Genomic DNA, 14146 nt, shown 5'->3' on the forward strand with positions numbered 1-14146 from the left:
AAGATATCCGCGTGATTTCAAGACCAAGATTCGTAATTGTCACATTTTTTTTTTTCCGATGCTATGTGAAAATGCTTTATCACGGTAAGTATGTACTTATAATGCGCATGAATTTTCATTATCATGAATTCATGGCAAAACTCAATTTATATGTAGCATTCTTAAATAAAATAATTATAATATAAAGGCATGCATATGGATAATTATATAATCGTAAATAAAAATAACAAAATATGCTCAAAATTTCATAAATAATATATATAAAAAAATATATGGCTTGCTCAAAATAATATATAAACAATAACATAATATAAAGGCAAGCGTATGCATAATTATATAGCGTAGATAAAATAAACAATAAAATATAAAGCATGCTTAAAAATAGTAAACATAAATAAAATTCACATGCTTTAGGTTTCACAAAAATATATAACACATAATAAAATATATAAAAAGTGAAATATAAATAAGGCAGCCAAAAATATATATATGAAAAAAAAACTTGGTTTTGAGAAAATAAAATGATCCTAACTTACGGGCGTGTTAATGTAGGCGTGCGTAGCGATGTTTTTGGACTTGAGAAAACTGGGTCGCTTTCTCTCTTCTTCAGCAGTGAGCCTTGTTCTTTTCTGGGCCGCAGGGCCTGTTTTTTTTTTGGGCCGCAGGGCTTGTTTTTTTCTTGGACCTGGTTTTTTCTTTGAGCCAGGTCACACTTTTTTTTTTCTTTCTCTCTTCTTCTTCTTCTTCTTTTTTTTTGTTTTTTTTTTTTTTTTTGTTTCTTCTTCCTCTTTCTTTTTCTCTCTTCTCCCTCCTCCACATGGATTGCAAATGGTGGCTAGCACGCGCCGAGGCTGGGCAGGGGCAGCGATGGTGGGATCTGCGCAGCGCAGCAGGTGAGAGAGCATGCGCTGAGGCTGGGCAGGGGCGCCGGGCAGGTGAGTGAGCGCCGGGGCTGGGATTGGTGGCTGCTGGGATCGGTGATGTTGGCGCGGGGGCTATGCGTGCGAGGGGCCGCGCGGGGTAGTGGGCTGTGTCTGCGAGGGGACGCGCGGGGTTGCTGCAAGGATGGAGGCGTGCGCGCAGAGGGTTGGGCTGCTGGAGGCTGGAGGTTGTGCGCAGAGGGCTGCTGCTGGGATTTGCCGGCTTAAGGCGCTGGGGCTGACCAGCTGTGGGGCTGCACGGCCGGGGAGAGAAAGAAATATATATATATATATATATATTTTTTTTTGTTTAGTGTAGAAAAAAAAATTTCTAGGGTTGGGTTTTTTTTTTTGTTCTTCAAAACTAGGGCTAGAGACTCATGCAGTCATGCTAATAACATGTAAAAGTAAATGAGAATTGATCTACTCATTTTCATTTTATAATCCTTTTATATAGGGATAGAGTTACAACGGAAACATAAATTACAATAATAATATTAAATGCTAATTGAGCTGTGATTGTAATTATTTGATTTCCTTTTTGTTACTTTGACAGAGGCAGATAATATGCTTTTCCTTTAACATCTTAAAAATAATTCTCTTATTTTTCTTTTGACAATGAAAAAATTATAATTTTTTTATTCAAACATAGAAGTTTACAAACATAGACCCAACTTTTGTGTCAAGATTACAAAAAAGGAGAAAGTAAAAAACACCACAAACCCAACTAGAGTAAAAGTTCAACTGGAGTCCAATAAGAAGAGGAAACCCTCTAAGGGATGAGGAGAGAGAAGCGAGAGCCTCTCTCTCTATGGAGCGTATTCAAACATGAATCGTTTCATCCGGCAGCAAGTACTAGCTGTCTTGGAAACTGCTTATTTTACGACAACGAAGAAGGACTTTATTTTGCAGTCAAGAGAACATGTCCAGATTTTAGGCTTATATGGGCACGGGTTCGATAAAGAGAGAAACTACATGACCCTTGAGCACATTTTCAGAATGAGTAAACACATCTTCACCCTTGTATAGAACTTCACTAGAACGTGCAAGGTTCAAAATCAGCAAGAGTAGGGGCCTAGGGATAGAGGTGGCATCGAGCCACTCTTCGTTTATGTCTTGCCATGCGTCATTCACTTGTTTAGTTAGCTCGACTTCTGCTTCTTCTTCTGTGACACCATATTGCTTCATGTAGCATTCCACTGCTGATGCAATGTGTTCTCTCTTTTGCTCAAACTGCATATAAATGTTGACAAACAAAGAAGGTTTAAGGTAAACCAGAATGGCATTGAGGGTGGAGCTAATTCTGCATTTATCTTTCAAATCTGCAGGTTAAAATTGACACAAAGTTAACCATGATTACCGCGTACCTTATGGCCTACAAGGTCATTCATGAGTCTGCCAATTATAGATGCGGCCTTTGAAATCTTAGGTTCACTGAAAACCCAATCCATGGAGTCTTTTGTAACAATAACTCCCATTCCAACAAATGACACTACTGCCAACATGAAGAAGGATGTATTGCGTTCCACAGACATATACTCTTCCATTGTTGGTGTGTACTTTTGTTTCAACCATTTCGCTTCCTGGAAGTAAGCTCTGACTTGAGCTTTAAACTGAGAGACACATAGAAAGCCAACCAACTTATAATTAATGATTAATCCTATACTCACTCTGTTTATTTCATTGCAACATATCACAAATATATATCTTGTGATGGAAACATGCATACTGCTTCTCTCGCATAGTGGAGGCGGTATAAGATTCCCTTATTCGCTAGACTTTCTTCAAGTTCGGTGAAGAAATTCAACAGCACTTCATAACACACTTTCATATAATCTGGTAGTTGATCAACGACAGAAATGTTCCACCTGATGATCAATTAATAGAGTTAATATATAGGAGTAATTACAAGATATATATATATATATATATATATATATCATAGAATTCATTAAAAAATATCTGGTGAATAATTTGTCAATTTTGAACCTCTCAATAGCTTCGGTAAAGCTCTCTAGTTCTTCATATGTGCCATGCACATCGTATATGTCGTCAATGACTGTAATTATAGCAACAGCTTTTGCTAATACCATCCTGGCAAAGTAATATTCCGGCTGAAAGTAGACTGCAAAAGCCCAAAAATAGGCCTCAACTACCTTGTCTCTTGCAAAAGGTAGCTTGGTTGCAAAGTCCAAGTCCTTCCACCACCTGATTAGTAATTAATTACGCAGGCAACGATTAATTTTGGTTTAAATCCAACTTTGTATACGTTGTAATAAGTGATCAATTTTTAGTGCATGTAATATAATATGTATACAACCCATATTAACCTCGTAATTTCGCTTAGTTCTTTCTGATGAACTTTCAGCACAGTGTTGAAATCCAGCTTTGCAAAATTCAGGAGAGTTTCATTATATGAATCATCTTCTTGGTAAATAGACAAGTAATGCCTCGCTTCAATCCTGGGCATGCCGTGCCAAAGTGGTTGATACAAGGCATGAGTTACTTGTTTCCAAAGCAGAGACGATGAGCTTAGGCGGTATCCTGCAGACTCGAGATGAGCGGTGGTGAAGGTTAGTGCCTCGTTCAGTATATCCTCCCCGGGCTTCTGAAGATGTGAGGCTTCATACAAACTTAACAGGCCGAGTACATCATCAATAAGCGATTCTTTAAATCTTCCATCATCATCCTTGAACTTGTTAAACATATCTGCACGGCCCAGGCACGGCCAGTGAATCAGTAAAGTGATGAGAGAGAATATCAGGAATGGTAAATTACATAATTGACACGGAGCTGGAGATCGACTGATGACTTACTGCATGAAATGTTATAACCCTGTTGTCTAAGCAATCGAAAGCTTAGAGCAGTGGTGCAAAGATCATCATATTCTTCTTCTCGGTGAACTTGCTGCAAAATTTGGTCAATCTCATCTTCGAAATGGTATGAGACACCTAAGCGCTGAATGTGGTCGATGAAGTGCAATTTTTGTGAAGGCCTTTTCGCTGGAGCCATTATCATCCTCTTCAGCTCTTCCTTCAAGTCTTGGATATGTTTCTTACTTTTACCATCTGCCGCTTCCTACACACACGTGTATATTTTGAAGGTAATTAAAACGAGCATGACCTAATTGATTAGTTTCTTGGTGTGTGCAAATTCATATATGAAAAGCATTGTTCTTTCAAGACACTTCATAAATCTTTCTTACTATGGAAGCATATGACAGAAAATGATCACCCCAAATGCTGGGGGAATAATTAGCTGAACGTCGAGTAACATCAGGCGTGGCAGTAATATTCGGGGTTTGAGCTATCTCAGACACTAAAACAGGGACAGACATTGTATCAACTATGGTTTAGGGTTTTCTTGAGACCAATTAAAGGCACATTTATTCGATATGTACGTAAGAAATTTCATGTCTGTGAACATTTGATCTGCTAGCTATTTATAGAACTTTAGAAAGAAGATACCTGAACGGCATGAGTACCTCCGTGGATATTTAACCATGACAATTTATAGAATTACGTAGAATCGTCAGATTCATCTGTTAGCATGTCATCAAATCAAACACGTGACATCGATGACTGAACGTGATTGGTGTTCATAGATAATTGCAATTATATTTGAAAGTTTATATTTACCCTTGGCCGGAAATGAATTATTTTTAGTGGTGGTGTTTCTTCTTTAAGTAAACACTATCATCAGTTTTGTGTCTGCTGTATTATGTAAAGTTAAACTAAGGGCACGTTTACTTACTTTGAATGGAAGAGAATGATTATGGAGTAAAACTATTTCTACGTTTACTAACACATAAATGAATCGGAATGATTCCGGGTAAAAGTATTCATGCGTTTACTAACACATGCAGGAATCGGAATGGGTGTAGGTCCCACCTCCTTATAAGGAATCGATTCCTGAATACTCAAGAATTTGATTCCGAATGGGGGAGATGGGTTTATGAATCAACTCTTCCAGAATCAAAACCGATTCCTTTCTTCTCTCATTCCAATTGTCTCTGATTCATGATTAGTTTCCATTCCAAGTAAGTAAATGAATTGGTTGAACTTCAATGGATTTTCTTTTATTTTTTGGGTTTTCAGGTAGAAAGAGGCAGAGATTGAAAGATATCATATGGTAGTAATCGACTACAATACATGTTTCTTAATCAAACTGTTGATTAGTGACTTAGTGTTGATTTCAGCCACAGCCATGACGTGTAGCCATTACAAGTTGCTTGTTTAATTGCCTTGAGCTAATCCAACCTTGACACATGGCTCTTAATTAAACCACTTTTTTTAACCACTTGCAGCCCATGTTTTCTTTCTCTTCCTCGAGCCCGCACGCAAATCACGTGCCTCCAACCCATTCTTCTTTTATCTCTAGAGAACGCGGACACCATCATTCATCCTCTTGGCAACACCGGCACCACCACTCTTCTTTCACTTGCATACACGAAGTCTTCACAATTTTTTTCTCAAGGAGTATCAATATTTGAAATTTGGTAAAGATGGGAAGCTATAAATTAAGAATTCCCATAATTACTCCATAGCAATATGTGCTTGTTCTTGTTACTTATCTCTTCTTTTCACATTTTTCTCTTTAATTTGATGTATATTGCTGTTGATTTGTTAATAGATAATGAGCAGTCTATTAGGAAACTAGGGTTTCAGCTCTAGCATGGATTTTATGTAATAAATATGTTTTGATTCAATGGTTTTCAATTTCATGCATGGCATATGTTCAAATCTATAATATTTGGCTTAGATGCATGATTATGGACCTGATTAACTCTTAAATGTGTAAATGAATATATATATAGAACAAATTAAGGAGCTTAATCACCTTTCTAATTTATGGTTATGACACTAGTTTAGAACAAGGTTAATGACAGCACCAATTTTGATTGCCGTATTGGTTAGCTTGAGAACCTTGATTCTAGAACTCTTCTCCTTTTGGTGTAACTAGAGGCCCTAGCACTGCTCTAGATTGTTCCATTTGAGTTTCTACAGCCTTTGATTCAGAGTAGGAATACCTGCCCATTTAAGGAATCCAATGAACCATGAGCCTTGAAAACCTTAGGTATGGTCCTTGATGCTATTATGAATTAAATGACCATTGTTGGAACATATTTGTATATTAAATTTTGCTAGGAGGATACCCTATTGACTTAATTTCTTGATTTTCTCGCATTTATTTTCTAGCATCTTAATTTATAATTGTAATTTTAATTTTCAATTGTCAATTTATTTTTCAAAATCAAAATCAACTTTCACCAAATCACTTTTCATTGTCCATACCACTTGGTTGTGAGTTTCCGCATTTATTTGTGGTTCTCTTATCCATTTTAGGTTTGGTTGTTTTGAGCCTGGAATGTAAATAGCTTGGTGCTATTTTTTTGGTTTTAAAATTGTCAGTGACTTAGTAACTAACATAATAAAGGATTGAAGTTAGCTTTTCAGTCCCCGTGGTACGATAATTTTGGGTTTAAATATTTTCCATTCTTTGATGACTGTGTCCTTATTGCTTGTAAATTGCATTTAAGCACCAAATCAGTACCCCTATCTCGATCAACTTTATCAAATATAAGATTTTGCACTTTTTATTGCAAAAAGATCATAGTAAGGAACCAGAAAACTAGGCAACATTTGATTTGACACAGTATTGCGCTATGTATACATCTAACTACTATCTCTTCCTACCATAATTGATTCTCAAGTGAAACTTATAATAGCAAATTACTCATAAGTGTATTTTTGAGACTCAACTTATCAATTAAGCTATCATATATTTTTATCTCTCATAAAGCAACTTACTTGATAGAGAGAAGAAAAAAACTCACAGAGAAAGAAAAACATTTACACCAATTCACCATCAAAAGGTGGCTGGATAGAAGATATCCAACTGGGTCCGGTTTGGTCTGAAAACAGGTCAGCAGCCGCCCCCTCCCCACCCAAGTACTCTTTTTCGGATCCAGGTAATAGCCTCCTCTAATAGAGTCACAAACCATATTTGTATTTTTGTTGGGTACCTTTCATTAGGTTCCTATTGAAATTTGTATTTTTGTTAGGTACCTTTCATTAGGTTCCTATTGATATTTGTATTTTTTTGGGGTAACTTTCATTAGGTTATTTGTATTTTTTTTAGGTACCTTTTATGAGGTTCCTACTGATAGAGCTCAATATCAAATGCTTGTTGGAAAATACATTGATTTAACTAGCTCATATTATAACATTGCCTATGCTTTAAGTGTTGTTAGTTAGTTCGTGGCTTATCCTAGCGAGGTTTATACTAGTGATATGAATATCAAAGTATCTCAAATCTCCGCTAGGATCAGAGCTTATGTTCTCTAACCATGAACTCTTCCATATTAGTGGATATACAGATACAAAATTGGATTGGTTACAATACTGATTGAAAATCGACTTTAGGATATTTCACTTTTGTTGGAGGCAATCTTGTTAATTGAATGAAATAACTGAAGGCGGTAACTAGACCGTATGCTGAAACTGTTGCATCATCGTATGACACATGGTGTGTGTGAACTCTTGTGGTTGGGAAATCTTTGTCGAGACCTGGGGTTTAAAGTTTAACATTAAACGAGTAGTCAAGAAATGTCAAGGTTGAAAGGTCAAGAATTCGACCAGTCAAGTTACTATTCACTGCCACTGGGCATGGGTTTCCACCTGTTTTTTTTCTTGACCGGTCAAGACTGTTCATTTTCACTGTTCATCCAGTTGGTTTACTGACAATTTTTACTGTTCATTGAATTTTTTTTGGATTTTTTTTTTTAAAAATAACGTATATTTGATGATAATAATGGAGATTTATGGATAATTAATGTAATAATTATGCAATTTACTTTTTTCAAAAATATTTTCGGTGGACAAATTATGAGCCACCGACAATTTATCTTGAAATGAGTGAAGACACAACCGACAATTTTCCTTGAAATGAGTGAAGGCATCACCGACAATTTTTTTGATATGCTTGAAATAACCACCGACATCTTTGAACGGACCAGATCATTTGCATACTATTCAATCTAACGGTTATTGTTTATGTAATCTTATCTAAGATTTCGGATCAGATTACTTCGAACCAGGAGTGGACACGTGTCCTCGAAGTATGATCATGTTTTATGTGGTAATTGTAAATAAATAGAGCAAGAGGCAGAACACCATTCCTCACAAGCCGATATTCATAATTCTCATTCTTTATCATATCTCTAGATCCAACACATTTCCTCTCCTTCCCTCATTACAATGAAGAGATTGTGGGCTAAGTATCGACAATCTCGAGATGAAGATCATGAATAGTTGTGTACCACTAATGCTCTTGTGGTAGCAGCAGTCGCTGAAGCAGAAGCTTCCTCCGAATCACGACGACGGGGTTCTCAACCGGGGCGTGCACCAAATGAGGAGCGATTTAAGGAATCAAGACGGAAAAACATGATGGAAGATTCCTTTGTGGAGCATCCAGTTTTCAGTGAAGAGGTATTCCGGATACGGTACAGGATGAGTCACAATGTGTTCAACCGCATCTCTAGTGACCTTTGTCGCTATGACCAGTACTTTGTCCAGAAATTAGATGCTGCTAAGAAAGTCGGACTACTTCCCCAGCAGAAGCTGACATGTTCCTTAAGAATGCTTACTTATGGTGCTGGGGAAGATCAATGTGCTGAGTATTGTCGGATGGCGAAATCTACCTCCATTGAGGCTCTGAAACGATTTACACGAGGAATCGTTAATTTGTACTCGGCAGAATACCTTCGGGCTCCTACTCCGGCCGACCTCAGAAGACTTCTCACCAAAGCTGAGAGAAGAGGCTTTCCTGGGATGATTGGCAGCATCGACTGCATGTATTGGCAATGGAAGAATTGCCCAACAGGTTGGGCTGGAGAATACAGCGGTCGAAAACGTGTGCCCACTATGATCCTCGAAGCAGTCACTTCTTATGACACATGGATATGGCATGCCTTCTTTGGAATGCCTAGATCATGCAACGACCTTAACGTGCTTGCTAAGTCCCCGTTCTTTGACGAGCTGACTGCTGGTCAAGCCCCTCCGATCCAATTTCAAGTGAATAATAGGATTCACAATTTAGGGTTCTATCTTGCTGATGGTATCTATTCGCAATGGGCGACTTTTGTGAAATCAATTCCAAGGTCTACATGACTCAAAGATCTGAAGTTTTCCCAGGCTCAAGAGGGGTACAGAAAGGATGTGGAAAGATGTTTCGGCATTTTACATACGCGTTTTAGTATTGTTCAAGGAGCGGCTCGTGGCTGGGATAGAGAAGATCTTCAATACATCATGTTGACTTGTATTATATTACACAACATGATAATCAAGGATGAAAGACCAGATGACAACGATGAGGATTTGGAGTCCGATGAAGAAGAGGATAACAATATCAGGCCCAGGTTGGCCCAGGTTTGGGAAGGACCGACCGGTGATGACTTCGATCCTGTTGGTAGAGATGGTTATTACTTCAACGGATTCAGGGATTGATATGATGCCATTAGAAGTGCAAACAGTCACTCAAACCTTCAAGAAGATCTGATAGAGCCACTACTACACAAAAGGCTTCACACGACAGTTTAAAACTGTAGTCTCACATTTTGCATTTCCGTGGTCTATCGAGGCGTCGTCTGATGAAACGTCGTCAGACGACAGTTTTCAACCGTCGTATACCGATCATTGGGTCGACGGTTTGCAGCTAACTCCGTCGTCTGATAGATCGGCAGATCTGTCGACATGCTATCGACAAGCTATCGACATAAATTTTTCGTGATGTGACTTTTATTCATACCATGGTTTTATTTTAAAGACGTTGTGCAAATTGTATTCACACGACAGTTCTTCCAGTATAGATGTGGTGTGACGACTTAAAAATTCAGTGCATATGTGCTTTCACACAATAGATATAACTCTAACCGTTGTACTGTGATATTTGAGACAATGGTTTTTGCCAATACTTGTTGTCTCTGTGTGTATCCAACAATGATATCAATAAGAACCGTCGTGTGAATTGTAGAAATTTTGTTTGATTCCACCCTGTAATCCTCATCAGACGACATAATTTTCATTTTTCCTACTGTTGTTTGATTTTGTAATTGCAAGATTCAGATTTTGGTACCAAAAATGACCAAATGAACAATAATATATTCATAATAGATAGCTGTTATAATCCCATAGCACATCCAAATGGATCTGATAATGCTAATATTGCTATTCATCATACTAAATGAATCCGATAATGCTAATTGTATCCACAAAATAAAGATACACATCTATGGAACTCTCATAGCAAAATACTCCCACGACATGACTGCTCCATTGGGCAGGGCTAAAAACCAAGTCTGACCCAGCAAATGGCAGAACACTAGATGCATCATCGTTCCTTTGCATTAAGCTTGGCCAATAGGCAGGCAACGTGCGGGTATGGTGCGGATACCGCACCGGTACTGTAGCCAGAGGCAATTGATATTATTTCCCATAAGAGCATATGAAAATCTTGGCTTCGCAGTTGTCAACATCAAATAAAAGAAATAAGGCTCAGCCTACCTTAGTTGAATCCATTCAATATAATACCAGGAATATATACTCCACAAAAGCTGGCAACTTTCAATATGAGGGTATTGACTGGTTCTTACCGCTGTATTAAGCAATTCTGGCTGCTTGCTTAATCTATCATTCACTTTCAAACCTCATACGTGAAATAGAATTAGATGCAAAATATTGCAAACTGCAGAAGAACAAGGCATTGGCAGAAAATGTTTCTTCCTCACAATATAGCTAGGTTGCATCCTTGGTCCAATCTTTACACAAAGCTGAGTTGGACTCCAAGTGCTAGGCATTCTACATAAGAACATTCTTCCTATGTTACTGTAAACACGAAAATCTGAAAGCAAACAAGATACAGACACGTGTACAAAAATAATATATTTTATTAATTCAAGTGCGGGTTACAATCTTTGGTAATCCTCTGATTCGATCTCCGACGATGAATTTCACTCAAGGGCTTGACGCTTGATCTTGAGTTGGAAGATGGTCACGAGAGTCGACACGTGACAAGTGCTTTGGCTTGAGGTTGGTGATGAACCGGCTATTTGGCAGCTTGAGGGTTCTTCACACGAGCTTGGGAGGCTTCAGGAATTTTGAGAGTATTTCCTTCTCTTTTCTGGCTGAAGTCCTTCTCTTGATTTAAGAGGGGGTATTTATAGTGTCGGCGTCTCTCTCAATTTGGAATGCCTTGATGACACGTAATTAATTGTATTTTCCTTAATTACGTAATCAAATCAATCAGTCTTAATTAACTGATTTAATCACGACTATTAAGGAATTAACCAATTAATTTGATGGCTGATTTTAATTGTATTTCGTTAATATCACAATTAAATCAATCCGTTTTGGTTAACCGATTTAATTATGACTATTAAGAAATTTAGCCAATTAATTGGATGACTGATTGTCGTCTTGTTCAATTTAAATAAATTGATATCTAGTCAACAGACGAGATTTAATACTTGATTTGACTCGGAATCAATTGATTTAATTTGATTGATCCTCTTTAATATCAATTGATTTAGCCGGAGCAAATTCATTTATTGCCGTCGGGCCTTTCATGTGTCGCCAAGTGTCATTCTCTGAGTTTGCGTGATTTTGCTGACTCACAAGCCACGTGAACATTTTGTGGGACCCACATGCCGACTAAATTTGTTCGGTCATAATTTTGAGTGTTGACCGAATTATTTAATGAATTTATTTTCATTAAATTTTTAGTGTCTACAAATGCCCCCACTTCAAGGTGCACAGTAAACATGTTGTCACGTGTTGGAGGTGTGACTTGAAGTTTAAATTTTGACTTTTTTTTTTTTTTTTTTTTTTTTTTTTCAGAACTTGACGTGGCACTTTGCTTCACTGCAGCCAACTTCTAGAACTTCGAAATTGTAGAGATTCCTTTGAAATCTTGATTTAATTTTGTAGAGATTCTCCCGAAATCTTGATTTAATTTAATAGAGATTCTCTTACAATCACAATTTTATTCCACAAATATGTCCATGACTTCAAATCAGCAGATAAATTTAGGGAATGAATCCTTCTTTTTTTTCATATATTGGCGCAAATCAATATAATATACCCTGATTTCAGCAATTAATCTAACTTGACGCCATATATAGCAGAAAATTCAGAATTTCTGCCATATTTTCCTAGTCCCAACTAGGAAATTTACTCTAGCTTTTTTATATAAATAAAGGCCTCCTCAGACTTGATTGTCAAACCTGTCATCTTCAATACTCTAGACTCGGCTGCCAACTCTCAACTTCCTTGCTTGCTTCGTTGCCTCTTGTCTTTGGTGTGGCAGAAGACCATCAAACAATTAAGGTTATTTGTCTTTACGCGTTTTTTCATTAATAATTGAGACAACCATCGGCTTGTATTGACTTTTTCTTTCTATATTTCTAACAGGAGCTTCTGTTGCTATTGCAGTAAAGAACCAAAAGACAACCTTGATCTGACGCGAGCAACCTTGATCTGATGCCAGAGCTGTTGGTAGAGGTTTTTTTTTTTTTTTTTGAGGAGCAAAACAAAAATTACAACCGGAAGCCCCTAGGGCAACCGAAACTAAAAGAATCAAAGTTGAAAGCAGAAAGGGCCGAAAGGGGGAGTCTTCCCTTCCAAGTAGTTGGAGTCTCCAAAAGGTGACCTTGTTGGTAGAGGTTGGTAGGCCTGCTAATCTTCCTTTATTAATTAGTCCTTTTTATTAGTTCTTTTATATGTGTCATGCCTTTCTGCTATTGAATTAGCCATGATTCCATATTCCACTTCTGACATGATATCCACCATGATTCATCCTTTATATATGCATGCACCTTCCGACATAATTCCATGAATCGTCGAATCCCTCTATTCATTTTCTTTAATATGGCCATATTCATACATATTTGCACGTGCAGCCAAGCATGATATTTTTTTTTTTGAAACTTTGACTGTTTGACAGTAGCAAAGAAAAAGAAAATAACTTTTGGGATAGGAAGACTATTTGTTAGCCAAGCCGTAGACTAGGAAATCAAGGATAATCAGACAGAGAAATAATAGCGACCCAATTAGACAGATGATCAACCAAACCGTATTCAATATATTTCCAATTTCCTTCCTTCTTTCGACCCAAACAGAGAAATAATAGTGAACATCCTCCACACCTAGTCTGTCGTTTACGCTAGTTCTTTTTTTTTTTTTTTTTTGTCTGAGTTCAAGGGAAAGCATGATTCCCGAGTTCAAAGCATCAGTCAAAGCATGATTTTTTATGATTTTTTTTTTTAAATCCAGCTCTGTCATGTGCCATGATCTCATTGCCCCCTTCGTTTTTTTTTAGATACCTTGATCTTCATCAATCCTTGGTCAAATGTGGAGTTCTGACAATATATATACATACATAAATGCCCCCATGTGCTCTTTGTCTTGCTGACGTTAGCGCCCTTTTTTTTTTTTTTTTTTTTTTTTTACTTCGGACGTGCATTCTAAAAACAAAGTTTAAATATATATATATATTTTTTCAGGGCTTTAGTGATAATTGAAAGACCCTCACTCCTGCTTTGCTGCTTCTGGTGTGTTTGCTTCTCCTGGGGCCTTGATTGGACGCAAGTCCTTGGCAGTGGCAAAGGCAAGTTTTTGGTATCTGTCATTGATTCATTTGATTAACCTTCCTTTTAGTATTATTATTTTTTTATACATGCCATGACTTTCTTTTCTCATGACGTCATTGCTTTTTTTTTTTTTGATGTCGCATAGTAAGTACATGCATTCTGAAAATTGTTTTAAATGTTATTTCTTCTTTCTTTCTTTTTTTTCAGCGCTTTGGTGACAATTGATGAGCTCATTCCTGCCTTCTTTATTTCCTACTTGCTGCTGCTAATTTCTTGCTTTGGGCTCCGCAAATTATAAAGACTGAGGTATGACTTTCTGTTCTCTTCTGATGAATGTTTTATATATATATTTTCATAATCTACCTCAATCTTTGTTCAACTGTCCATCCATGCTTTAACAATGTATGTATGCATGCACATGCAATTAAAACAGGATTGATCTTTTTTTTTTTTTTTCGGCCTGAGTTTAAGACATGATTCTTCTTTTCCTTAATCATGCTTCCTTCACATGCCATGATGTTAATGCTTTTTTTTTTTTTTTTTTTTTTTTTTTTGTTGTTGCACGGTTCTGAATTTTTTC

The 14146-nt window shown here is 37.2% G+C and overlaps 2 protein-coding genes across 2 annotated transcripts; one reads left to right on the forward strand and one right to left on the reverse strand.

Annotated features, from left to right (window-relative positions):
- Window positions 1-1859: 1859 nt before the first annotated feature.
- Window positions 1860-4257, reverse strand: LOC112187154 ((-)-germacrene D synthase). The gene is made up of 7 exons (XM_024325823.1): window positions 4126-4257; window positions 3737-3998; window positions 3251-3629; window positions 2910-3128; window positions 2650-2788; window positions 2288-2533; window positions 1860-2153 (listed from the first exon to the last, which is right to left on the reverse strand). Exons 1-7 carry the CDS (start codon window positions 4255-4257, stop codon window positions 1860-1862), a joined length of 1671 nt encoding a protein of 556 aa, XP_024181591.1.
- Window positions 4258-8365: 4108 nt separating this feature from the next.
- On the forward strand, window positions 8366-9427 carry LOC112201912. Its single transcript, XM_024342838.1, has 2 exons — window positions 8366-9081; window positions 9178-9427. Exons 1-2 carry the CDS (start codon window positions 8366-8368, stop codon window positions 9425-9427), a joined length of 966 nt encoding a protein of 321 aa, XP_024198606.1.
- The last annotated feature ends 4719 nt before the right edge of the window (window positions 9428-14146 follow it).

This window comes from Rosa chinensis, chromosome 1 (genome assembly GCF_002994745.2).
Source record: "Rosa chinensis cultivar Old Blush chromosome 1, RchiOBHm-V2, whole genome shotgun sequence".
In the NCBI taxonomy this organism is placed as follows: Eukaryota; Viridiplantae; Streptophyta; class Magnoliopsida; order Rosales; family Rosaceae; genus Rosa; species Rosa chinensis.